This window comes from Populus nigra, chromosome 13, assembly GCF_951802175.1.
Source record: "Populus nigra chromosome 13, ddPopNigr1.1, whole genome shotgun sequence".
NCBI classification, from domain to species: domain Eukaryota; kingdom Viridiplantae; phylum Streptophyta; class Magnoliopsida; order Malpighiales; family Salicaceae; genus Populus; species Populus nigra.
Genome location: NC_084864.1, coordinates 11,138,023 through 11,163,226, shown reverse-complemented (window position 1 = coordinate 11,163,226; position 25,204 = coordinate 11,138,023). Strand labels below are relative to the sequence as shown.

At 36.2% G+C, this 25,204-nt stretch overlaps 2 protein-coding genes across 5 annotated transcripts; one reads left to right on the top strand and one right to left on the bottom strand.

Moving 5' to 3' along the window:
• The first annotated feature begins 402 nt into the window (after positions 1–402).
• On the top strand, positions 403–3,559 carry LOC133671201 (exocyst complex component EXO70E2-like). 2 transcript variants are annotated; one of them, XM_062091870.1, is made up of 2 exons: positions 403–560; positions 1,049–3,559. In XM_062091870.1, the coding sequence occupies exon 2, from the start codon at positions 1,320–1,322 to the stop codon at positions 3,315–3,317; it is 1,998 nt and encodes a 665-aa protein (XP_061947854.1). In that variant the 5' UTR covers positions 403–560; positions 1,049–1,319; the 3' UTR covers positions 3,318–3,559. The 2 variants fall into 2 exon arrangements, with proteins under 2 accessions (XP_061947854.1, XP_061947856.1); XM_062091872.1 differs by having other exon boundaries at positions 411–560; positions 1,144–3,559.
• Positions 3,560–5,677: 2,118 nt separating this feature from the next.
• Positions 5,678–13,117, bottom strand: LOC133671202 (protein RIK). 3 transcript variants are annotated; one of them, XM_062091874.1, is made up of 12 exons: positions 12,909–13,116; positions 12,084–12,315; positions 11,750–11,851; positions 11,595–11,629; positions 11,432–11,507; positions 10,758–10,889; positions 10,585–10,662; positions 10,109–10,202; positions 9,894–10,011; positions 8,921–9,440; positions 6,368–6,605; positions 5,678–6,107 (listed from the first exon to the last, which is right to left on the bottom strand). In XM_062091874.1, the coding sequence occupies exons 1-12, from the start codon at positions 12,989–12,991 to the stop codon at positions 5,986–5,988; spliced, it is 1,830 nt and encodes a 609-aa protein (XP_061947858.1). In that variant the 5' UTR covers positions 12,992–13,116; the 3' UTR covers positions 5,678–5,985. The 3 variants fall into 3 exon arrangements, 2 of the variants coding, with proteins under 2 accessions (XP_061947858.1, XP_061947857.1); XM_062091873.1 differs by having other exon boundaries at positions 5,678–6,116; positions 12,909–13,110; XR_009834225.1 differs by lacking the exon at positions 5,678–6,107 and adding an exon at positions 7,211–7,392 and having other exon boundaries at positions 6,448–6,605; positions 12,909–13,117.
• Between the last annotated feature and the right edge of the window lie 12,087 nt (positions 13,118–25,204).

Genomic DNA, 25,204 nt, shown 5'->3' with positions numbered 1-25,204 from the left:
AACCAAACACTATCTTAATCTTCCGATCCATAAAATCTCTCACCTTGGGCCTTGTCGTTAATGTCAGAACTTCCCTGCAATTCAAAAGAAACGAGGAAAAAAAAACAAAGAAAAATCAACTCTAATATACTTTAGATTTTGTTTTTAAGTATTTTTTAAAAAAATTAAATTTATCTTTTTATTTTAAATTAATATTTTGAGATATTTTTGATATACCATGTTAAAAATAATTTAAAAAAATATTTTAATAAATTTTTAAATAAAAATTATTTTAAAAAATAACCATATATGATTCGTTAAAAAGAAGAGATCTCAGTCATTCAATTAAAAAATAAAAGAAAAAGATAAAAAGAAAAGACGGAACACTTGTGTTTCCATGTAAAGACTAAAGAGTGCCACGTTGTTTGTGGAAATTTCCTTCTTCCTTCCACTAAATTTTTGTCTCTTCGTAGACCAATATGGCCAGAGTCAACAAGAGCAGGAGAGACATGGTAGCTCTAAAATCTGCATAGCTTGAGAAGACTAATTGCAGCAAAGGCCTTAAAAGAACCGAAACAAAGGTCAGTTTATGTTTGATCTTTGTATCTTATGATACTACTCGGATATATATATATATATATATATATATATATATATGTTTGTTTGTTAATTTCTTGGCCTGCAAAATCTAAAATCTGTTCACTATTTATTCTGGGCCTTCCATTTTTCTGCTTAATTTGACTGTCTGTAGCTTGTTTTAAACTTTGTTCTTACAAAATCTTTGGAACCCCATTTTTTATATGCTACACATGTTTATCGAGCTACTAGTATTTATGAACTTGTTCTTTCGTGTTTAATGGCTGCTAATTAAAGACTGGATATATAGAATCCTCTCAGAAAGAGTAAAAAATGAAGAAGATATATATGTATATACAAGTGAACTGGCTTTTAATGTTGTCTGATGAATTTGGAGCTGGTTGATATTACTATTAATTGTAGTGATTCTAACTAGTATATTGGAAGTTTAAGCTTATAATACAGTCACATTGGTTTTCTTTCCTTCAATCAGTTCTCGACTCGCCGGCCTTTTTCGAATGCATTCCTTCATCGTGTATTTTCATGATATCTCAAGCAAAGCATTTATATTTTGGTTTGGATTATTAGTGTTCTCAGTTTTCGGAATGAAAGTCTGTGAGTCTGAGTTTAGAAGCTAATTCAGCTGGGCGGGAAGGTGTTCTCAGTGGTGTAATTGAAGCTTCTGGGTCCAGTATTCTTATTATTGAACATTGAGATAGTGATTGCTGGTGATCTTGAAGTTCCAGTATACGAGAGGCAGTGACATGGTGATCATTGATGCGGCGAAACAGATTATGATGGCATTAAGGTCAAGAAAGAATCTTACAGATGATGAGAAGGAGATTCTGGGAGACCTTCATATCCAATTAACCACTGCAATAGCAATCAGCGAAAAAGAGGTTGATGAAATAAACAAGATTGAAGAAAGGCTAAATGTTATTCAGGGGAAGGTTATGTGTTGGGAAAGATACTGGCCTATGATCTGGGACTCGGGTCTTGATGAAGCTACTGAGTACCTAAATGCCGCTGACGAAGCCCGGCAGGTGACTGAAAAACTGGAAATCTTGTGTATGACTGAAGATAGAAAAAAAGAGATGCTTCAGAGGGCTCGAAATCTTCTTCAAATCTCAATGGGAAGGCTTCAGGAGGAGTTCAAGCACATGCTTACTAAAAATAGACAACCCTTTGAGCCAAAACATGTGCCTGTTGTTTCAATTGCCGTCAATGCAGTCTCAAAAATCTCTCTTGACAATAAACTGGTTAGGGATTCGAAGCTAAGAAAAATCATTAACAGAAATTCAAAGGAATTCACCATTAATTTGGTTCAATACGATGTTATCCCTGAGCTCAGACGTATTGCGAATGTGATGTCCATTTCTGGTTATGCTAATGAATGTTCTCTGGCATATATTAGCATTCAAAGGAGCGCTTTGGATGAATGTCTCCGCATTCTTGAAAGGGAGAAACTGAGAACTGAAGATGTGCTGAAACTGGATCAGGTAAGCTTAAAATCGAAGATCAAGAGAAGGATCCAGACTATGAAGATGTTTATGCGTGTCTATCTTGCTAGTGATAAACGGCTCTCTGAACAGATTTTCGGGGAACTTGGAACTGTTAATTTGGTTTCATTTACTGAGCCTTTAGTGCTTCAGCTATTGACCTATTTTGGCGAAGCCATATCTACTGGTCCCGGAAATCCAGGAAAGTTGTTCCATTTACTTGACATGTATGAGGTCCTGGCAGGTCTTCTCCCATATTTAGATTCTTTGTACTCTGACAAAGCTATTTCTCAAGTAATAGTGGACGGTGATATTGTTCTAAGGGGATTGGCTGATTCTGTAAGGAAATCACTTGATGAGTTTGAGGATTCCATTATGACATACACAATGAGAGAGCCTTTTGCAGCTGAAGGAATTCACCCACTCACAAAAAATGTCATGAATTACATCAGTGCTCTCACGGGCTACCACGAGACACTTGATTTTCTCCTCAATGATCATTGTGGAGAACATCCCATGCCAGCACCCTCTTGCATGAGTTCAGGTGTGGAAGAAGAGAACATAAGTGGAGGCACATGCGATTTTTCCCCAATTGCTCAGCACTTTTTGTCGAATGATTCAATTCTAAAATGGCTCAGCAATGGCTCCTCGATGAGTCCATCTACTAAAGGAGATAGCATAAGTGGAGGTACATGCAAGCTATCCCCACTGGCTCTCCACTTTCGAGCATTATCTTGTATTCTAGAATACAAGCTCTACAACAAGGCCAAGTTATTTAAAGATGCTTCTTTGAAGCACATATTCTTGATGAACAATATACATTACATGGCTCAAAAGATTAAGTATTCAGAACTTCAGTTTATACTAGGAGCACAGTGGATTCAAGAGCACGACTGGGAATTCCAACAGCATGTGAGGAACTATATGACAGTTACTTGGAGTCCAGTCCTCTCTTTATTGAAGGATGAGGGGAGTACCAATTCGTATGCTGTCTCGAAAGTCCATGTGGAGGAAAAGCTTCGGAGCTTTTATCTTGCTTTTGAAGAGGTCTGTGGGGCTCAGACAGCATGTTTTATCCCTGATGACCAGCTTCGTGAAGATTTACGAAATTCGACTTCCCTCAAAGTGATCCGTGCATATCAGAAATTTGTTGAACGACATACTGATCATGTAAGCGACAAGCACATTAAGTACAGTGCTGATTATTTACAGAATCGCTTGTTGCAACTCTTCGAGGGATCTCAACTTGAGATCATGGCATAACCCCCACAGGAGATGATATTGTTAAAAATTGCTTCAGTACTGCTATAGGTCGTCTTTTTATTATATTAGTTTCAGATATCTGTTTCAGCAAATAAATTTGCTAGTCTTTAGGAGTTGTTAGTATGTTAACAACATATTGCAGATCATAGCGTGAATTTCATCTATTAATTTGCATTTAAGTTTGTTTTTTCAGGTATTTAATTCTAAAGATGTTAATCAAATAAAGAGAATCAATTTTCCCTTGTCTGCTGCATTTTTGTATTCTCTCTTCTCTGCAGTTTTAATTTCTTCCGTCTCTTCTTCTTTAAACCTTCATATGGTATCGAAGTTATCTTCTTATGGGATCCATGAAATGAAAGTTGAAGCCAGTTTTTCTCAAATTGCTCTTCCTGTCTTCAATGTAGAAAACTACCGGCTTTGGATAGTGAAAATGGAGACATACCAGGAAGCTATAGATCTATGGAAAGCTATGGAAGAGGATTATGAAGTTCCTTCCCTGCCAATCAATCCAACCATGGCTCAGAGCAGAAGTCACAAGGAAACAAAAAAACAGGAAGTCAAAGGCGATAGCAAGTCTGTTTGATGTCGTTATGTTTCACGAGAATCATGTCTCTCTAAACAACAAAAGAAGTTTGGATTATTTGAAGGAAGAATCTGCAGAAGATGAAATGATAGGAGACTTGTCCATGAAAAATATGGCAATTGTTTTTATATGTATATCACAAAGGCAGCCTTAGTCTCACCATTTCTTGATTTCATAACCACAATTGGTGAAAATGAAGATGAAGCAATCAGGGAGATTGAAGGATGGATAAATGTTATTCAGGAGAAGGTTATGAGTTGGGAGGCAGATCAGTCTATGATCCAGGACTCGCGTCTTGATGAAGCTAAATGCTGCTGATGAAGCCTGAAAGTTGACTGAAAGGCTGGAGAATTTGTGCTTGAATATAGGCGGTGGAGAAGAAGCTGTTAAGGAGAGCTCACAATGCTCTTCAAATGGTAATGGGAAGGCTTGAGGAATTGTTCAAGCGCATGTTAGTTGAGAATAGGCAATGCTTTGACCCGGAACATATGCTTGTTTCTTCAATTGCCATCAATGCAGGCTCATAAGTCCCTCTCGGCGATGAGTCATTCGAGGATTCACTGTGTAGATATGGCGTTGCCAGAAATTCAAGAGGAATTCATCATTGATTTGGTTCAACCATTTACAGTTTCTCAGCTCAAACAGATTGCAAATATGATATTCATTTCTGGTTATGGTTCTGAATGTTCGCGGACATATATTAGCGTTCGAAGGGATGCCTTGGATGAGTGTCTGTCTATTCTTGAAATGGAGAAACTGAGCATTGAAGATGTGCTGAAATCGGAATTCCAGAGCTCAAAATCCAAGGTCAAGAGATGGATTCAGACACAGAAAACATTTGTTCGTGTGTCTTGCTAGTGAGAAAAGGCTCACAGAACAAATTTCTAGGGAGCTTGGAACAGTTAGTTTTGTCTGTTTTGCTGAGGCATCAATGTTGCAGCTATTGAATTTTGGCAAAGCCGAATCTGTTGGTCTCCATGAACCAGAAAAGTTGTCCCCTATTCTTGACATGTACATGGCCCTAGTAGATCTTCTTCCAGATATAGATTCTTTATACTCAACTGAGGATAGTTCTTGAACTAGAATGGACCGCCGTGAGTTTCTCGGGATGTTGGCTGACTCTGCAAGGGCAATAACATTTCTTGCATTTGTGAATGCCATCATCCCGAGAAACTGGAATTTTTCCTAATGTTGCGTTGGCGCTCAATTTGCAAAAATTAGTTTTGGTTTTTTTGTTTAACAAATGATTGGAAATAGGGGAGCTGAAATTGGGCTTGAAAAAAAAATATAACATTCTTTGTAACAAAGAGGAAACCAGGCAAAGAAATCGAGAAAGCAGAGAGGAAGAAGAGAGGCAAAGAAGGAAAAGAAAAATTGTTTGGCGTAGACACCTCCATCTACATGCACTGCCTCCCATTCCTCAGCAATTCTGACGGCATGAAAAAAAGTAGCCTTTTGAGGTCAGAGAGAGCTGCACACACATCTCACCTCCTAAATGCGGCGGTGCGCACACCTCCTAAGTGCGGCGGCTCCTCTGTTGTGGGTACATATCGATGAATTTAATTATCGTGGACGAGTACAAATAAGAATAGGCAATTGAGATTTGGCATAATAGGCCAAAAAAGTAGAAGCATTCTTCTTGCTTTCTTTTTTCATTCTTTTTTGTTCTTAATCTTTTTTGTTAAATTTTGGCAGTCCGATGAATTCCAAACTTACCCATGCTTTTGTAGGGCACTGCTAATTTCCACCTTCTGTTTCAGCAAGGGATGAGCCGACCTGAAATAACAATATAGACTGCAAACAAGAAGCTATTACTGTACATCTACACCGAAAATATGACGACGTAAATCCCTCCTTGCCCTAAAACACCAGCCGCAAAGAAACAAGCCAAAGAGATTCAGAACTTCCCAATACTGTGCCAAAAATCAATTCCCGCACCCCAAAACATTTTATATCCCTACCGTTACTTATGTTAACTAACTAAATCAATACAACGTTTTGAGCTTCAGAATCTCCAAACACATAGTTGGCACATGTTGGAAATGATCACTGCTCATTGGCAATAATCCACAGCACAAGTACTGGTCATAAAGCCCAAAATGGTTTTCGAACTGCCGCGATACTGGACTTCCCATTTGGGGATTCTTCACTGGTATCCTCAGGATCGTCATCTTCTTCGCCATATTCCATCAGTTTGACTAAAGTATCTGAAACAACTAAACAGGTTAAGATAAAGAAGTGAGTAGATCTGTGAATGAAACCAGGTAAGAAATTATCTGAACTCCAAAGTGGGCAACATACAGTTCAACTCTCTAGTTTTTTCCCACTAATGTTTTGATGCAGGTTGATGAAGAAAGCATGAATGGTTATTTATAGGCTGGATCTAAAGTTAGTTTTTGTTCCTTCATCGGGTAGCATTGCACATGCTGGCTGAAAAAAAAAAACAGGTGACAAATACTAAACATACCAGGAACAGCATCAGACATGGTTTTATTCCAAAAATTGCTCTTGTCTTGCAGTCTTGCAGCTGGAGTTGATGAAGTGAACTTTGGTGGAGGTGGGGGTGGAGGCATGGCTCGTGGAGGAGGGGGTGGCATTCCATTGGATGATGGGTGGACCAACTTTTTTGGAGCTGGCATAGTTGAGATATTTCTAATACCCAAATCTGCCTGCAGCGATTTACCAGACTTGGACAATTCTGATCCCTGTAATGAGTTAGAAAAGAAATAAGCAAGCCAAATTTCTCAATATCAATTACATAGAGATAAAACATGTAGAATCTCAAAACACAATTATATACAATGCAAACGTCAACCTTATGCACCATAAAGGTAAGTGTAGAATGAGATTGGGGCAAATATCTAAAGGTACGGTGTTACATAGGCTATGATTTCCTATTGCATTGAACACACATTTGGGTGTTCAGTGAGGCTGATAAAACTTGTTTAAGTAATTCCAGCCAACACCAAAGCCAATGTTTCTCCTGGTAAAGAAATTTGACACCTGGTCAATTTTGAGAATGACAACAGAATATGGCATTGGCTGCAATTTTCCCCTACTTTCTCATTTTTTTACTTATTCATTTCTGCATTTAATGCAATTTCTATTTGATGATAAGGCAAGCCTTAGAACTTAAATTAGTAAATTATCTTCGAAAGAACAGTTTTCTGCCACCACAGAATCCTGGTGACAGTTTTATAAAGCTGGATTTCAGAATGTCTTCTCCAAGAAAAATCAGCAGACATGCATGAGGCACATCCTGTGAAGATACCAGGCATCAGATATAACAAGTGTTCTAAAAGAGACATACTATAGAGGACTAAGTATAGCATGTAACCAATCACAAAATTTATCAGTCTGATAATGGCTCTGAATTGGTCCATTTCTGAGTGCCTCCAAAACTGGAAACCCCTGTGAAACATACAAACCAATGGCCCTAACAGAGAGGTCTGGTATCAGCCTGTTAGCTTCTTAGAAGGTCAGAGAAAATACCTGGAATATCAAGCAGTAAAGTCAGCTTAAAATACAAAAATATTGTACAAAATTGAAACATAAAAAAAAATTAAAAACAATAAAGTGTTAAGCCATACTGAAGTTCATGCTTTATTAGAAAAAAAAAGTTACCCGACAAGGACACATACATCAGTCCACTGACAACCAATCAATCATCAATTGTTTCATGCTTTACATTAAATAATGATAATGATAAAAAAAAATTCATCAGATTGCAAACCAAGAAAACTGAGCATTGATTATGAACATAATAACTCAAACAACACCCAAACAAATAACCCCCGCGATAGAGGGAATTCTTTAAACTTGCCCCAACATCCAGCAAGCCAAACTTAGTAACAAATGAGGGGCTGCTCAGTTACGACAGAACCAAGCAACCACAAATGTTAAAAAGTCCAACATTTTGGACTGACTTGGCAGCATGTGCACATGAAACTAGAAACTGCAACTTCCTATTTCTATCTACACAAGCAAAATTGTACTTAGCTTTATGAAACAGACAGTATCTTATCAGCACTAAAATTACAAATTCTAATTTTTCTCCATGTTAATTTAATTCTTGCTGCTTCGAGGCAAGGGCACTTCAATGGTACAATGAGCAGTGCAAGTTCTCACAAATAAGGATTATCCAGCAAATTACGCTTTCTAATAAAGCAATATAGAAAACATGAAACTGGCAAACAAAAAGTTGATACATTTTCACATTCAGGTTTCAAAATACTAAATCAATAAAAACAGAGAAATTCTACCGTCTTCGAAGTTTCTGACCTCATATAAGGACAATCTGCTCTACCATGTGACCACTGACTGGCCAGTAAAAATAAGATATGCAGATATGACAATTCATGAATTTAAATTAACCATGAAGTCCACTGAACTCCAGCCAAAAGATTTTCCTCTTACATGATCATAAAGAACTACCATCCAACACTCCAGAATAAAAAAATTAATGATACTCTTATAGTCAAGATACCAAGAACCTGTTGGGCTAAGATTAATAAATTATAAACTATTTTTTGAAACAATCGAATATTCAAATCTTGTTACCAAATTGCCACTTGTTTTCTACGAGACAAAATGCTTAAAGACTTTCCAAAAATAAAACCCCTAGCACCATGCAATACAACTGACACCAGAATTGGCAGGCAGCAATTCCCCCCTGCTGCCTCCTTAAGGGAATAATAACTATTTCAGCTTAAATTTTCAAAGAAAGTACATGGTAATCCCACTCTAAAGGATTTTAACACCAGGAAGACATAAGACAAATAGTGCAGGTAAACTCCCTTCACTATCATATGCTCACACAAAAGCTTATATAACACAGAGCAAACAATATTCGTTCCAAGATTTAATTCCAAAGCAGTCGTCTAAAAAGCTCAGCCATATTCCAGAAAAAAACTTATAATTACCTTCTGGCATATTATGATCCTTTTTAAATTTATTACATTATTAATATATATTATTATTATTAAGACAAGCATGATTAAAGAAAAAAGTGCACAGATACCTGATGAAGTTTTGCAGGACCCTTCGAACCAACTGGTACTTCCTGAAACTTCCGCTTCTGTGTAGGTCGTTTCTCCTTTTCAGCAATAGAGTTCATTCCTGAATTTGGTGCTGCATTTGCTATAGACGTTGTAGGAGAAACTGTGGAAGGGATGGGGGAAGGTGGCTGCCTAAGGACTTGGGCAACTTGTTGCAAAGGTGTGGCTTGAGGATATATACCACCATATCCACTATAGCTCGTTCCTCCCATTACAAAAGGCTGGGAATAACCAGCCACACTTGGCTGGGGTTGCCCACAGCTCAACATTGCCCCACACTGTGATACAGTCCCTTGGGAACAGACAGTAGCAACCCCGGAAACTGAAACCAAAGAAGCAGGAATAGGTGGAGTAGAGCTCATTGTTGGTAGCATCAATCCAGTGACTGCACTTGTATTTAGTTTGTGCTCAATCCCAGCAGCATGAGCTCCAGTTAATGTCTGCGGTGGTGGGACAGCATTATAAACTTTACATGACGAAGCCCTGCAACAGTTGGAAAGATGAAAAAGTTAGCCCTCACATGAAATAAGAAGACCGGGATAAAAGGTCGACTGAAGAATTTATGAGCACATTTGTTAATAAAAACTGAATATCATTACAAGAGCAAAGACTGATGAGATCTATGGCAGAAAATGAATAAAATACATAGAGGTGAGAGACGGCAATTTTTCATTCTACAATCTACAGACTACATGTAATTCCAATCCAATGAAAGCTAAACAAATTTTGCTAAACAGAGCAACGTATCAAAAACAATAACAAAGCCTTAATCCCAAACTAGTTGAAGAGTATAACTTTACAAAACAGAACAGTGTATAATTCTTCCAAAATGAAGCAGCAGAATTAAATTTCACACATCTCCTTTTGAAGAAGCAGAATACATAGAAGCCCATGGGATGCAGTGTAGACACTCAATAGATATACAAGCTTGATTACCTGGAAGCACCACACTCTAAACTGATTGTATCCAGAAGGTTTTCAGATAAACGTTTTGCATCTTCAAGACCTTTTGGATTACTAGCAGACAAAAATAAATGAAGTGGTTGCTGCGATTCTGTAACAAAATGAAAGAGAAGGCCACAACATGCAAATTAATAATACAATTACTTGCACAAAGGTTATATTACATCATACTTGCACTTAAAAAGTACCTCCAGTACTTTGGCTTTCACAGTTTCCAGAACCACGCCCTCTTAGTACGACTGTAACCCCTGTTTCATTCATAATATGACTTATGTACTGGTCCTGCATGTACAAAACCAAAACAACACCAACACAAAACAAGCTCTCCCAATGGTATGGAGATGTGAGAGAAGCTTCAAACATTAGAATCCCTCATGTTCATTTTTTACAATAAAAATGAAAATAATGAGTTAAACAATAAGGCATAGCTTAAACCAGAAGAGAGAAAGGCAAGACAGATTTTAGTACCATGTATACCCAGTTTACCTTGATTTATTACTAAACTATAATCTAGATGAAATATGTACAAAGAATTAACCCATAAAATGATACAATGCAGTTGATACTACAGACATCCAAGTCTGAATATGAAAAGAGCATACAAGTAACCCTGCAAAATCCAAGTCATCATATGACAAGGCATGCAAATAATAGAAAAACTCACATTTGGTCCGCGAATTCGAGCAGCAATATTCAATTTTGGGTCTGTGTCAAAGCCCAAAAACACACACGTACTTAGCGCCTGATCAGACAACTTATTTGGTTAAGACATTTCTATGCCATGACAATTATGTGAAGCTCATAGCTTAATAAACTAGCAGTACTAGTAATCTATACCTTTACTCCATTAACTGCAGGCATTTGTATAATGGAAGAAGCAGGCTGTGAGCTCTGGCCCTGTTTCAGCATTTCATCAACCATGGCTGCTGCCCGATCAACTGCCAAAATCCGTTCTGCAGTATCTTTTAACTGCACAGATAATCCATTTTTTATTCCATGAAATCAAAATCCAGTTTAAGTAATATTTTCATAGACTAAGAAATTATATATTATGGGAATTGTGATACAAAGAGCATTCAAAGGTGTCCTGTCCTTCAGAGATCCTAATACAATCATTTCAAAACTTTAACCTATAAAATTTAAGTTATCCAGTTGCCACAGGGTAAGATATGTAAAACCAGCCTTGGATTTCTGAAAATAAATAGTGATCCACTTTTACATTCATCTTATAAAGAAAAATATAGTCAGAACCATTAAATGTTTAAGCTCATAGGACTAGCAGAAGAGGAGGTCAAGTATAAAACTGAACCAGAATAGTTGCAACGTATATTCCATAAACATGATGAAATCTAATCTCAATTGTTATCTGTAGTAAATTTGGCACGGACCTATATGACAATTCATGAAGTCTAGGGTCAAGAAAAAAGTATCCACCCGGCATAACTAAAGCTCCAGCTGATGACTAACAAATTACTGACTGTGTATGCCTATGAATACTATATTATACTTACATGAGCAGCCGCGGATATGTGAAGATATAATGGCTTTTCACCATCTGGCGGTGCATTTGGTGGACGATACTTGCCCCTATAAAGGAAGTTAAGCATGCTCATAAAATAGACAGAAAGAAAGGCCTTATACAAATCCCTCATACAGCTTCAAGGACCTACTAACCTAGTTATCACCACAGCACCAGTGAATTTCTGAATCTGAAAGGTAAGGGAAAACTCTTATCAATTCTTGATGGCACAGAGAACTTACGTTCTTGACCATTAATGAAAAAAAAATCAACATCTTTCACCCAGGCAAACCAATTTTGAAAGACTTACTTCTTCCTGTGTCTGCCGCTTTGTAAGCTTGTAGCGAACAGAGGACTCTGCATCATTTATAACAATCTCCCGTGCTATTATTAACTCATCCTGAACCTTAGGCTGAACACAAGAAAAATATTTTAACACACACACAAGCACATACATAAATTGAGAATGTGTGACCATATACTTAAACAAAAAGAAGCACAACAAAATTAATTTAAATTTTTAATGAGATAATATAAAAATGTTAACTAAACAACATTTACTAACAAATTCAATAACGGCATTACTTATTGGTTATAAACCTCATAAACAGTGTCGTAAGCAAGATAACAATAAAGTATCTCACTTGATTTAGTTTTGGGACCACGGCAGCAGTATTTTGTGGCATCGAAGGCACCAGAAACATAGGCGGAACAATAGCAATTTGTGGATTTGTTAAAAGCGCACCAGAAACTGAAGCAGCCCCTGGTAACGAGATCCCAACAAGAGACCCCACATTGCCTAATTGTACAGTATCAGATACTGGAACTCCAGCTGAAACCAGTGACTCCGCAGGCTGATCCCACTTTCTCTTTCTCCTGCAACATATGCTACAAGATGAGTTCATCACAGCCACCAACCATGAGTTTTTTCATATATCAATAAACAAAAATCAGCGTCATCTTATCAACTAAGGAAATAACAGTCACAATAACAGCTTTCTCAACACAACTTTCTAAAGACCCCATTAATGGCTCTGTTAAGTGAATACTTGTAAATCCAAACAACTTCACCACGATCTAATCTACAATACTCCATCATTTCCCTACATTCCTATAAAGAGAGAACGAAAAGGAAAAGAGCTTTCTTTTTTCAACCATAATGCAGCTTATTCTTTTTCTTCAATTAACCCCATTTGGTTTTTTTCCCAAAAAAATCATAACTGGAACAGCCCCTAAAAATCCATAAATTTTCCAATCTTGACTCCAATTGCAACCCAGCAGATATATATAAACACTAAACAGAACAAAAAAAAGAAAAAAACACCCTTTAGAGCAACTATGATAATGAAATAAACCCTAAACACATCATAATCAATAACCAAGCAAAAACAATTGTTGAGAATTTAGGTTTTTTCTGTTAATTACTTTTTTTAAAATTTAAGGTTTTTGAAGCAACAGTTATGGGTTACCTTTGCCTGGATTGTGATGATGAGGTATCCGAGTTTGCCGTCGAATCATCTGTAGGAATCCTACTACTGCTTTCCTCTACCATTGTTTTCTAAGATTAAAAATTCGTTTCTCTTTCGTTTCTATATTTCAATAATTTGACAGTGGTGTTGGTGGCGATGGTGATTGGGAGACTAAGGGAGGAGGACGTAAGGAAAACCAATTGATATGTGCCACGTCAAGTAAAAGGCACGTGAGGATTCTTTTGGGGACATCGACAAATCTATATTATCCTCTTTACGGAGTGAGCCGTTAATGTTTGCAGAATATTTTTTTTAAATGATTTTTTTATTTTAAATTATATTAAAATAATTTTTTAAAATCTTTTATATTGTATATCAAAATTTTAAAAATATTAAAAATATATAAATTTAATATTTTTTAATTCAAAAATATTTTTAAAAACACTTAAAATAGAAACAAAAATTGTGTAAAATACCCCTAGAACTACATTTTTAAGTGGGAGTAATAATAAGATAAGAGTTTGTTTATTTTTATGTTTTAAAATATTTTTGAAAAAATTAATTTTTTTATTTTTTATTTTAAATTATGTTTTTTATATCTTTAAATTGTTTTGATTTGTTAATATTAAAAATAAAATTAAAAAAAAATATTAACGAACTCAAAGACATGCTTGAATAAAAATAAGAAAGTGTTTTTATATATAAGAAAATTACTATAAACATTAAATAATTTGAGTGAGCAACACTTTACATATTAATTTTTCAGAGATTATATTTTATAGGAAAAATTACAATCAGATCGTTTTTCAAATTATATATTTGAAAGGAAAAAAAAAACTTATGCCTCCAGTAAATGGCATCCATTTACTAATAGCGCATGCAATGAAATCAAACTTTCATGAAATATAATAGAACAATAATCATGGTAATAATTATTTATGATTTCTCAAAATCAAGCCCATTTTTAAAAAAATTATATACCATACATACACATAATAAAAAGTCTCGGGATGTTTATTTTTGTATTTTAAAAAATATTTAAAAAAAATTTAAAATTTTTTATTTTTTTATTTACTTTAAATTAATATATTTTTTATTTTTTCATATCATTTTAATATGTTGATGTCAAAAATAATTTTTATAAAATAAAAAATTTATTATTTTAATATATTTCCAAATAAAAAATACTTTGAAAAATAACAATTTTATTATTTAAATAATTTTACATTAAAAAAACAACAAAAGAACAACCATTACAAATTTGGAAGATCATTAAAGAAATTGACCACACTCAATAGGTAAAGAATGAGGTCGCAACTCTTATGCATGTTTGGGATTGTGGTAGCAATTGCAATTGAAAGTGTTTTTTACTTAAAAATATATTAAAATGATATTTTTTTATTTTTTAAAAATTAATTTTGAAATCTGCATATTAAAATGATCTGAAAATATAAAAATTAAAAAAAACAATTAAAATTAAAAAAAAACACGTTTCCAAATGGTTTCGTAGAAGAGAAAAGCGTCGCCTCTATCTAGAACAAGGTAGTCGATAACTGTGAGTGTCTTTACATCTCGCCCTAGAGACAATCTATCTAGCAAAAGTATGATGAAAATTATGCAGCCTCTTCAATTTGGGGGATTTAGGGCTTCTCTATAAGCTTTAATTGAATTAATTGAATTCATTTAGAGTTGATATAAATAAATAAAATATATAGAGGAAGAAAAGGAAAGAGACAACTCATGACTCTGAAGAGAGTGTGCTATGTGTTATTTGTGAGTTTTGTCACACCTGGACATCGCGGCGATCAATTAAAAATCTTTAAAATCTTTGAAAAGAACGGATTTCTGGCATCCTGTTCTTTGATGGGGAATGATCTTGTTTAAGGAGTCGCCACCTAGTATTATGGTCACTAGGAACCCTAACTGGTCAACAGAGATTCTATGGTTCGGGACTGATTACGTAAAAGGAAAGATATGATCACCCCTTAAACGTCCTGTCTGAGGCAGGCTGCATTGCTAGTTTCGTCTTAAATTGCTAAATGTTTATTAGTTTATGATATGATAATTTGCCTATAATATTCCCGACTCTGGTGCTAGTGAATATTAAACTACGGATACTTCCAACTCTGGCGTTGGTACATATCACGTAGCTATAAAATAAATTAGATTAATATTTTTTTATTCCCGACTCTAGTGCTAGTGAATACATAAATAAAAATAAATTTATTTTTTACGCATGCACATATATTTTTTTATTTTTCTAGCTAAATAAAATAAAATACAACGAATAAAAATAATATAAATTTAAACCGATATTTTTATTCCTGACTCTGGCGTCAGTGAATAAACCAATAAATTTACATTATTTTTATTCATCTAAATAAAATAAAATACAACGAATAAAACTAATATAAATTTAAACCGATATTTTATTCCTGACTCTGGCGTCAGTGAATAAACCAATAAATTTACATTATTTTTATCCATACATACATATTTTTTATTTTTTATTTTTCTGCTTTTTATTTTTTTTGAACTGGGCTGGGCCCGGCCCTGCCCAGCATAATTTTTTTGGGGCTGGGCCCCGCGTAGCCCACATGGGCTGGGCTAGGCCCAGCCAGCCCGGCCAGGTCACTGGCCCAAGCCAGTGACCGGCTGGGCAAAGACAGATGAAGCACGTGTGGAGTGGCTCCCCGCGCGCTTCATGCACAGTGCGAAGGTAATTAATTTACCTTCACAGTGCAACGATACAATCAAATTGAATGTACAAAAAAACGAAAGAAAAATGACTTACCTGTTCTCTGGAGACGGTGTGGATGGTGGCAGCGCGGTGGCCCTCCTCCGCTTATAGCTTTCACTCCTGCTTTCCTTTGCTTCTATGCCCACTGTCCTCTCTTTTTTCTTTGTTTTTCCCTGCTTTCTCAGTCCTTGTGATGATGAACTGAGGACGGTGCTGGCTTCTCCTTCCAATTCGGGATCTGGGTTTTGTGTTGGGTTTTTTTATGCAGGGACGTCTGCAGAGATGAAGGCAATAGCGGGAACAATTCTCTGTGTATACTGGATTCCTTTCCTCTCCTTCTCTCTGTGTATTATTTCTTTGCTCCGGGGTTTTTGCTTTTGTTTTGACTCCAGTTTTCCGTTCTTGACTCTGTATTTGTTTTGGGTTGTGTTTTGTGTGCTCTGTTTTTCTGGGTTGATTGCTCTGTTTTTCTGGGTTTCTCCTCCAAAATCCTCCTCTTTTTCAGGCCTTTCTTTGGCTTTTAAAAAGCCAGAGAAGGTCTGGTGTCCCTGCCTCCACAAATGGCGGGCATCGTGGAGGCGAGAGATCATGACCACATCGTGGGTATAGTGGCCATGATCTGCTGGATTTTCCCCTGTTGAACCGGTCTTTGGCAAACAGATGATGAACAGTAGGATCCAAAACGACGTCGTTAGGCATGGAAAATGACAAATTGTAGTTTGGTCTCTGATGTTTTGAAATGTATCAATTGGGTCCCTTAATCAATAAATTTAATTTTGTCCCTTGGATTAATTTCAATTAAATTCCTGAATTTATTTAATTAATTAAATCAAAATTTAATTAAGTTCGCAAACTTATTAATTCTCCTGATTTTAGTAATTAAACTAATCTAAATTTTTAATTAAAGTTTCCAACTTATTAATTCTTCAATTATTGATCAATTGACTCTCAAATTTAATAATTCCATCATCAAACTTCAAATTTTGTGTTGTCTGAACCCCATTGTCAACTATATTCAATTTTTATTATTTGTTCAAAAATTGGGTTATGACAGTTGCCCTCTCTTTATAATGTTTACGATACAAAGTCATTGGAAAATTTTATTTTCCTTTGGCTTTGGGTAGTAAATTTATAAAGAAAAAAGTAGACACAAAAGAACTTCTGCTTTTCTGATAGTCCTGAAAACTTCGAAAACAGTAGATTGACAAACGACCTTAGAATGAGAGCTTGAAGATGCACTTGCAAGGTGGTGAGCGCTCAAAAGCGCACTCAAATGGAAGTAGGGTTAGGAAACACACTACCTTTAACGGTCGAGGGCTCGAAGGCGCACTCGAAAAGAAATGAGGTGAGGGCTCGAAGGCGCACTCGAAAAGAAATGAGGTGAGGGCTCGAAGGCGCACTCGAAAAGGAGGTAGGATAGAAGATGCACTACCTTTGATGGTCGAGGGCTCGAAGGCGCACTCGAAAAGAAATGAGGCGAGGGCTCGAAAGCGCACTCAAAAGGAGGTAGGATAGAAGATGCACTACCTTTGATGGTCGAGGGCTCGAAGGCGCACTCGAAAAGAAATGAGGCGAGGGCTCGAAGGCGCACTCAAAAGGAGGTAGGATAGAAGATGCACTACCTTTGATGGTCGAGGGCTCGAAGGCGCACTCGAAAAGAAATGAGGCGAGGGCTCGAAGGCGCACTCAAAAGGAGGTAGGATAGAAGATGCACTACCTTTGATGGTCGAGGGCTCGAAGGCGCACTCGAAAAGAAATGAGGCGAGGGCTCAAAGGCGCACTCAAAAGGAGGTAGGATAGAAGATACACTACCTTTGATGGTCGAGTGCTCGAAGACGCACTCGAAAAGGAGGTAGGATAGAAGATGCACTACCTTTGATGGTCGAGGGCTCGAAGGCGCACTCGAAAAGAAATGAGGTGAGGGCTCGAAGGCGCACTCACAAGGAGGTAGGATAGAAGATGCACTACCTTTGATGGTCGAGGGCTCAAAGGCGCACTCAAAAGGAGGTAGGATAGAAGATGCACTACCTTTGATGGTCGAGGGCTCGAAGGCGCACTCAAAAAGAAATAAGGCGAGGGCTCGAAGGTGCACTCAAAAGAAGGTAGGATAGAAGATGCACTACCTTTGATGGTCGAGGGCTCAAAGGCGTACTCAAAAGGAGGTAGGATAGAAGATGCACTACCTTTGATGGTCGAGGGCTCGAAGGCGCACTCGAAAAGAAATGAGGCGAGGGCTCGAAGGCGCACTCAAAAGGAGGTAGGATAAAAGATGCACTACCTTTGATGGTCGAGGGCTCGAAGGCGCACTCGAAAAGAAATAAGGCGAGGGCTCAAAGGCGCACTCAAAAGGAGGTAGGATAGAAGATGCACTACCTTTGATGGTCGAGGGCTCGAAGGCGCACTCGAAAAGAAATGAGGTGAGGGCTCGAAGGCGCACTCAAAAGGAGGTAGGATAGAAAATGCACTACCTTTGATGGTCGAGGGCTTGAAGGCGCACCCGAAAGGAGGTAGGATAGAAGATGCACTACCTATGATGGTCGAGGGCTCGAAGGCGCACTCCAAAGGAGGTAGGATAGAAGATGCACTACCTTTGATGGTCGAGGGCTCGAAGGCGCACTCAAAAGGAGGTTTTCAATTCTTGGCATAGTGTTCAATGTTTCAGAATTATATAATATGCATGCATCTTTACCTGATTATAGTCCCCCATTTCTTCTTAATCTTCTCGTTGCTTGGTTGGTGAGATCTTGCTTATCTGATTTGAGTCATCTTTGTTGTTTAACTTTCTAGCCCACTCGAGTTAGCCCATATAAGTCTTTTTCCATATCTGTTTGCACAACTCAACCTTTGTGGTGCCCTTCATGACCCACTTACTTGCTAAAGATTTTTTGACTCGTCAAATAATTTAAGAGGATCATTTATTACCCCTCGTCTCACTGCTAAAAACATTCGGTGTCACTTGCTGAAAGGATCAAGCTGTCTTCTGTAAACTAAAATGTCCCCTTGTCTTGTTGAAGGAAATTAACATCTCATTTTCTAGAATGTTTCCTTCTAAACACAATGTTGCCCCCTTGTATTGGTCATTGCCCCTAAGTGTGCTCTGTCAACGACTTAGACAAATAATGGTTTTAAGAGGGCATTCTCTCATTTCTCTCCTTTTCAGTTTGGTGAAGGAATATGGGTCTAGAATGAATCTTGAAATCTTGATCTTGCATTTTGAAAACAAAAATTATTTCGATGCGAGTCTAAAACAATTTGCTTTTGAAATCTTGCAACTCCTTGGTTATTTTCTTTCTTGAAAAAAGAGATTATTTGCTCTTGTGTTTGGCAATGAGGTCTTCGGTGAAAATATGTCAAAAGATGACCTTTTGTTTCGAAGTGAAGGGCTCGAGAAAAAGCTCGAGGTTTTGTATGAGAAAAACTTCTCTTTTTTTGAACATTTATTTTTATCAGCATGAATAATAATGAGTAGTTTATTCTTGATATCATGAATCTTATGAAAAAATATTCTTTGCATTTTGAGAGCATTGTTTATTGTTCTAGATTGCTTGCTTGCTTGATTAGAAAGGACTTCTACAGGCACGTAACATAGGCTGTGGTTTTTGGCTATGAAAGAAAAGGATTCATAAGGCTCAAAGAGTGTTTCAGGGTTTCAAAGACTGAAGATCACTATCAACAGTTTGACTCTTGACGTCATTCATATTTTCTTTTGCCGCTCTTCTTTGATTTGCCCTTTTTTTCTTTTTTCTTTTTCATTGCTTTGCTAGAGCATACTCATTTTATCATGGTTATCACTTTTTCTTGTGATTTGGGCATGCCCCCTAGCATTTGAGTTTTTTAGGCTCTTTTGCCTTTTGGCTTTCTCACGGCTTTATTATCTTTTTTAATCATTGAAATTTTATTGCCCCCAGTGTGGGGTGTGATCCTAGTCGGGATTTTTTTATGAAAGAAAAATTATTCAGGCTTAAAGAGGGATCGCAAGGGATGTACTTATTTCAGAATGTGAAAGGACTAACAAAGATGGCCTTTCCTCATTTCAAGCGCAAGCAGTTAAGATCAATAAACTTTGACCTCATCTAGTATGATGGTTTAGTCTTTGCAAAGATGCATTTCATGAGTTATGAGCAACAAGTTCACTACATACTATTATTCATACATTTAAAAACACATGATTCAAGAATCATGGGGTAAGGGTATTTATTCATTTCTTTTTTCTTTTTTTTTTAGAGTTTGGTCACCTCTATGAAGGAGTTGCTTGATTCACTTATCATTCTACAAGTAGAATGTCAAAAATATTGTTTTTGAATAAACATCAAATTATTTTTGAAATCAAAATGCCAGATCAATTTTTCAAAACTCCAATAGGGAAGCTAATTTTGGAAAAAGTAATGAATTGAATCTATGAGATCATGCAAGGCTTCAAGGGTGTATGTGAGTCTTTATAAGAAAACTCTCTTAGAAAAATGAATAATGCCTGGTCGTAAACACGATTGAATGATAAACTCATTATTTTCATTGAAACTTTGGAAAAGAAGTTCAACAACAAAGAACTTATGACAACATCGTAGGCTATGAATACTAGCATGATAGCATATAAAGGGGCTAAACATTTAACAATCATTTATTGGAATTTCTGGAATCATTTATTCTCCTTGACAAGGGTATCTCTTCAACAGTCAATAATATCACCATAGCTTTATCTTCAAGATTAGTTGATTTCTAGGACTTGGTGTGAAGCAATTAGCAATAGGAACGATAAGTGTCTTGGCAACCACCTTCAGTGAAACCATTCTTCTCAGTCAGGTTAGCAATCTTTCCTAACCCAATGGCTTGTTCAATTCTCTCAGCTATAACAACCAGGTCAGTGAAATGTTGTGCAGAGCTTCTAACCAAGTATTCAAAGTACGGAGCTTTAAAGCTGTTGGAAAATAAACCGATCATCTCTTTTTCCAACATAGAAGGGTTAACTTGTGCAGCTACCTCCCTCCATCTTCGGTCGTATTCCCTTATGGTCTCCTTGTTGTCCTTCTCCATAGCTTGCAAGTTTAACCGATCAGGGCCCATATCTATATTGAACTTATATTGCCTCATGAAGGCATCAACTAAATCCTTCCATTTTTTAACCTTGGTATTGTCCAACCGCATATACCAAGTGAGGGAAACATCACTCAAGCTGTCTTGAAAGAAATGAATTAGCAGTTTCTCATCATCAACCACCTCAGCCATTTTGTTGCAGTATGCTTTGAGATGAGTTATAGGGCATTGAGTTCCCGTATATTTAACAAATTCTAGCACTCTAAATTTTTTTGGGAATGACAACGTTGGGCACCAAACACATCTCAACGGCCTTTATAGGATTATATAGGTGAATTCCCTCAAGTGCCCTCATCCTTTGCTCTAGGGCAATGAATTTGTTCAGATCATCTTCTTTTACCATCTTACCTTTTTTAGATTCCTTCTCGTTTTCCCCCAGATTCTGTGGAGTGAAGGGATTTACGAGCATAGGTTCAGGATGAGCTATATGTGTTGCTTTTCCGGATTCGTCTCTCAAGACCTGCTCGAGTAGACTAGTAAGCCTTGTGACTTCTTCCTTAAGATTGTCCACCTCTTTTTGATGTTGGGCTTCCAATTGGGTTCTTTCTTCGTTTTCCATTTGTCTTTTTCCGAACGAGTGTTATAAATGGGTTTTAATGAGAAACCTATATTTCAACCTGTAAATGTAAATCATGCAATTTATGCAAAAATGTTGATTCAATTAAAAATGCGTATGAAATGCGGGCACGCCCTTCACGAGATGACAACCTAATAAGAAGATCCTAATTGTTGAGTGCATCAAGGGGTTGGTCATTATCTAGTTTCAAATGGGTCTCTCGCATGCTCAGTGATCGTCCTTGAAAAGGTTGATATGAGGCTTACAAGTAGTGTGAAGATAGAGGCCCTGAGTAATATCAGTTTGGCATATCAACCACTTCCAAGTAAACAATCAAGCGAGAGTTGGATGGTTTCACGAGTCTTACCCAGGCTAAAGCCATTGGGGTACCGTTACTCCCCCACTTATCCTAGGTTGTAAGGTGTGTGCTTTTAACGTGATGCATGACAATATAAACATGGATGCATGCTAAAACAGTAAATTCAAGAAAAATAAACACAACATAACAAACATTATAGCAATTGATAAACAAAAAGCAAAGCTTAGTCCATTAGTCCCCAGTGGAGTCGTCATTCTGTCACACCCGGACATCGCGGCGACCAATTAAAAATCTTTAAAATCTTTGAAAAGAACGGATTTCTGGCATCCTGTTCTTTGATGGGGAATGATCTTGTTTAAGGAGTCGCCACCTAGTATTATGGTCACTAGGAACCCTAACTGGTCAACAGAGATTCTATGGTTCAGGACTGATTACGTAAAAGGAAAGATATGATCACCCCTTAAACGTCCTATCTGAGGCAGGCTGCATTGCTAGTTTCGTCTTAAATTGCTAAATGTTTATTAGTTTACGATATGATAATTTGCCTATAATATTCCCGACTCTGGCGCTAGTGAATATTAAACTACGGATACTTCCAACTCTGGCGTTGGTACATATCACGTAGCTATAAAATAAATTAGATTAATATTTTTTATTCCCGACTCTAGTGCCAGTGAATAAATAAATAAAAATAAATTTATTTTTTACGCATGCACATATATTTTTTTATTTTTTCTAGCTAAATAAAATAAAATACAACGAATATAAATAATATAAATTTAAACCGATATTTTTATTCCTGACTCTGGCGTCAGTGAATAAACCAATAAATTTACATTATTTTTATTCATCTAAATAAAATAAAATACAACGAATAAAACTAATATAAATTTAAACCGATATTTTATTCCTGACTCTGGCGTCAGTGAATAAACCAATAAATTTACATTATTTTTATCCATACATACATATTTTTTATTTTTTATTTTTCTGCTTTTTATTTTTTTTGAACTGGGCTGGGCCCGGCCCTGCCCAGCATAATTTTTTTGGGGCTGGGCTAGGCCCAGCCAGCCCGACCAGGTCACTGGCCCAAGCTAGTGACCGGCTGGGCAAAGACAGATGAAGCACGCGTGGAGTGGCTCCCCGCGCGCTTCATGCACAGTGCGAAGGTAATTAATTTACCTTCGCAGTGCAACGATACAATCAAATTGAATGTACAAAAAAACGAAAGAAAAATGACTTACCTGTTCTCTGGAGACGGTGTGGATGGTGGCAGCGCGGTGGCCCTCCTCCGCTTATAGCTTTCACTCCTGCTTTCCTTTGCTTCTATGCCCACTGTCCTCTCTTTTTTCTTTGTTTTTCCCTGCTTTCTCAGTCCTTGTGATGATGAACTGAGGACGGTGCTGGCTTCTCCTTCCAATTCGGGATCTGGGTTTTGTGTTGGGTTTTTTTATGCAGGGACGTCTGCAGAGATGAAGGCAATAGCGGGAACAATTCTCTGTGTATACTGGATTCCTTTCCTCTCCTTCTCTCTGTGTATTATTTCTTTGCTCCGGGGTTTTTGCTTTTGTTTTGACTCCAGTTTTCCGTTCTTGACTCTGTATTTGTTTTGGGTTGTGTTTTGTGTGCTCTGTTTTTCTGGGTTGATTGCTCTGTTTTTCTGGGTTTCTCCTCCAAAATCCTCCTCTTTTCCAGGCTTTTCTTTGGCTTTTAAAAAGCCAGAGAAGGTCTGGTGTCCCTGCCTCCACAAATGGCGGGCATCGTGGAGGCGAGAGATCATGACCACATCGTGGGTATAGTGGCCATGATCTGCTGGATTTTCCCCTGTTGAACCGGTCTTTGGCAAACAGATGATGAACAGTAGGATCCAAAACGACGTCGTTAGGCATGGAAAATGACAAATTGTAGTTTGGTCTCTGATGTTTTGAAATGTATCAATTGGGTCCCTTAATCAATAAATTTAATTTTGTCCCTTGGATTAATTTCATTTAAATTCCTGAATTTATTTAATTAATTAAATCAAAATTTAATTAAGTTCGCAAACTTATTAATTCTCCTGATTTTATTAATTAAACTAATCTAAATTTTTAATTAAAGTTTCCAACTTATTAATTCTTCAATTATTGATCAATTGACTCTTAAATTTAATAATTCCATCATCAAACTTCAAATTTTGTGTTGTCTGAACCCCATTGTCAACTATATTCAATTTTTATTATTTATTCAAAAATTGGGTTATGACAAGTTTTTTTATATATTACAAAGGAGGATAATTTATTCATTTCATTAAATTTAAAAATATTTATTGAATAAGAATGTAAAGTGTAATTTTCTAAGAATGAAGACAAAAAAAAAACAATCATACAAACAGGAGGTTACATATAATTTTTCATATTTTATATCTTGATGTAATTTATATTCTATATTTCAATTTCATTTACTAGCATTAATTCACATAAAAAAAAACTATTAAGATATTATAGGTTTGCCTTTTAAAACATATCACAACTTTTTCTTATCAATTTGCCCTTATAGTTAGAAGGGAGAATTACTAAAAATTATATAGTGTGTTATTTAGTTCTATCTTTATATCTTATTTTTTTTAAGTTCATTTTTGTGTTCTCGTCTCTTAGATAGTACGTTTTCTAACCCTATCTTTATACCTTATCTCTTCTTAAACGTGTCTTTGTGCCATCATCTCTTAAATAGTACGTTTTCTAACCTTATTTTGTTTTTTTTTAGTGTGCCTTCAAGTCCTCTTTCAAACCTAATCTTTTTTTTCTTTGAGCACGCTTTTAATCCCTTACTTCAAATATTTTTAAAATGATTAATCATTTCTTGATCTGGTGAATCTGTTATCTCATTCCTTTTTATTATTTTTTACAAAGCTTATTGTCTAAAGTCTCACGAAAATTGTCATAGCTTTTTTTAGGTTATTTCCTAAATTTTTTTTTATTTTTAAAATAAAAATAAATAATAACAACAAAAAAACTGGTATTTTGGCAAAAATAGGCTGGAGATAATTTTAAATATACAAAAAAATAAAGCTGAAATTTTTTGATAAATTAGGAGCCTAATCTCACCCCTTTTGTACTAAAACTAGAGAAACAATATAGATTCCAAATAAAATTAAATAATTTTTGGATGAATTAACTAAAAATTAAGCCTATAAAAAAAGATATTATAGGTTTGCATCATTCTCTCCAAATCAAATCCACCACCGCAACCATAGTCTAAACTACCATCAAATACTAAAATAATAATATGAAAAAACATACTCATTTGTTATCGTTCTAGACATTATTATTATTATCATAAAAAAAAGAAGAACAAGGACAACCATTTTAGCAACAAGTATTGTTAAAATAATTTTAAGCAAATCAAGACAATAAAATGAATAAATTTTGGCCACCATATTGCAAAGGATAAATGATGATGGTTGAGGGTACAGGTTGAATGTCAGTAGATATGTCTAATGGCTGGTAATTCATAAGTAGTAGATAGGTAAAGGAGTCTGAATTTAGGACTACGCATACTTCTTTTTTTTTTTTATTCACACGTTTAAAATAAATCTTTTAAAAAACAATATC

Coding starts and splice junctions, on each gene's coding strand:
- LOC133671201 (XM_062091870.1), top strand. CDS start 1,320: ATGGTGATCATTGATGCGGCGAAACAGATTATGATGGCATTAAGGTCA.
- LOC133671202 (XM_062091873.1), bottom strand. CDS start 12,991: ATGGTAGAGGAAAGCAGTAGTAGGATTCCTACAGATGATTCGACGGCA. Junction 10,012..10,108: donor TGAAAGCCAAAGTACTGGAG/GTACTTTTTAAG, acceptor ATTTTGTTACAG/AATCGCAGCAACCACTTCAT. Junction 6,117..6,367: donor CATGTCTGATGCTGTTCCTG/GTATGTTTAGTA, acceptor TAACCTGTTTAG/TTGTTTCAGATACTTTAGTC.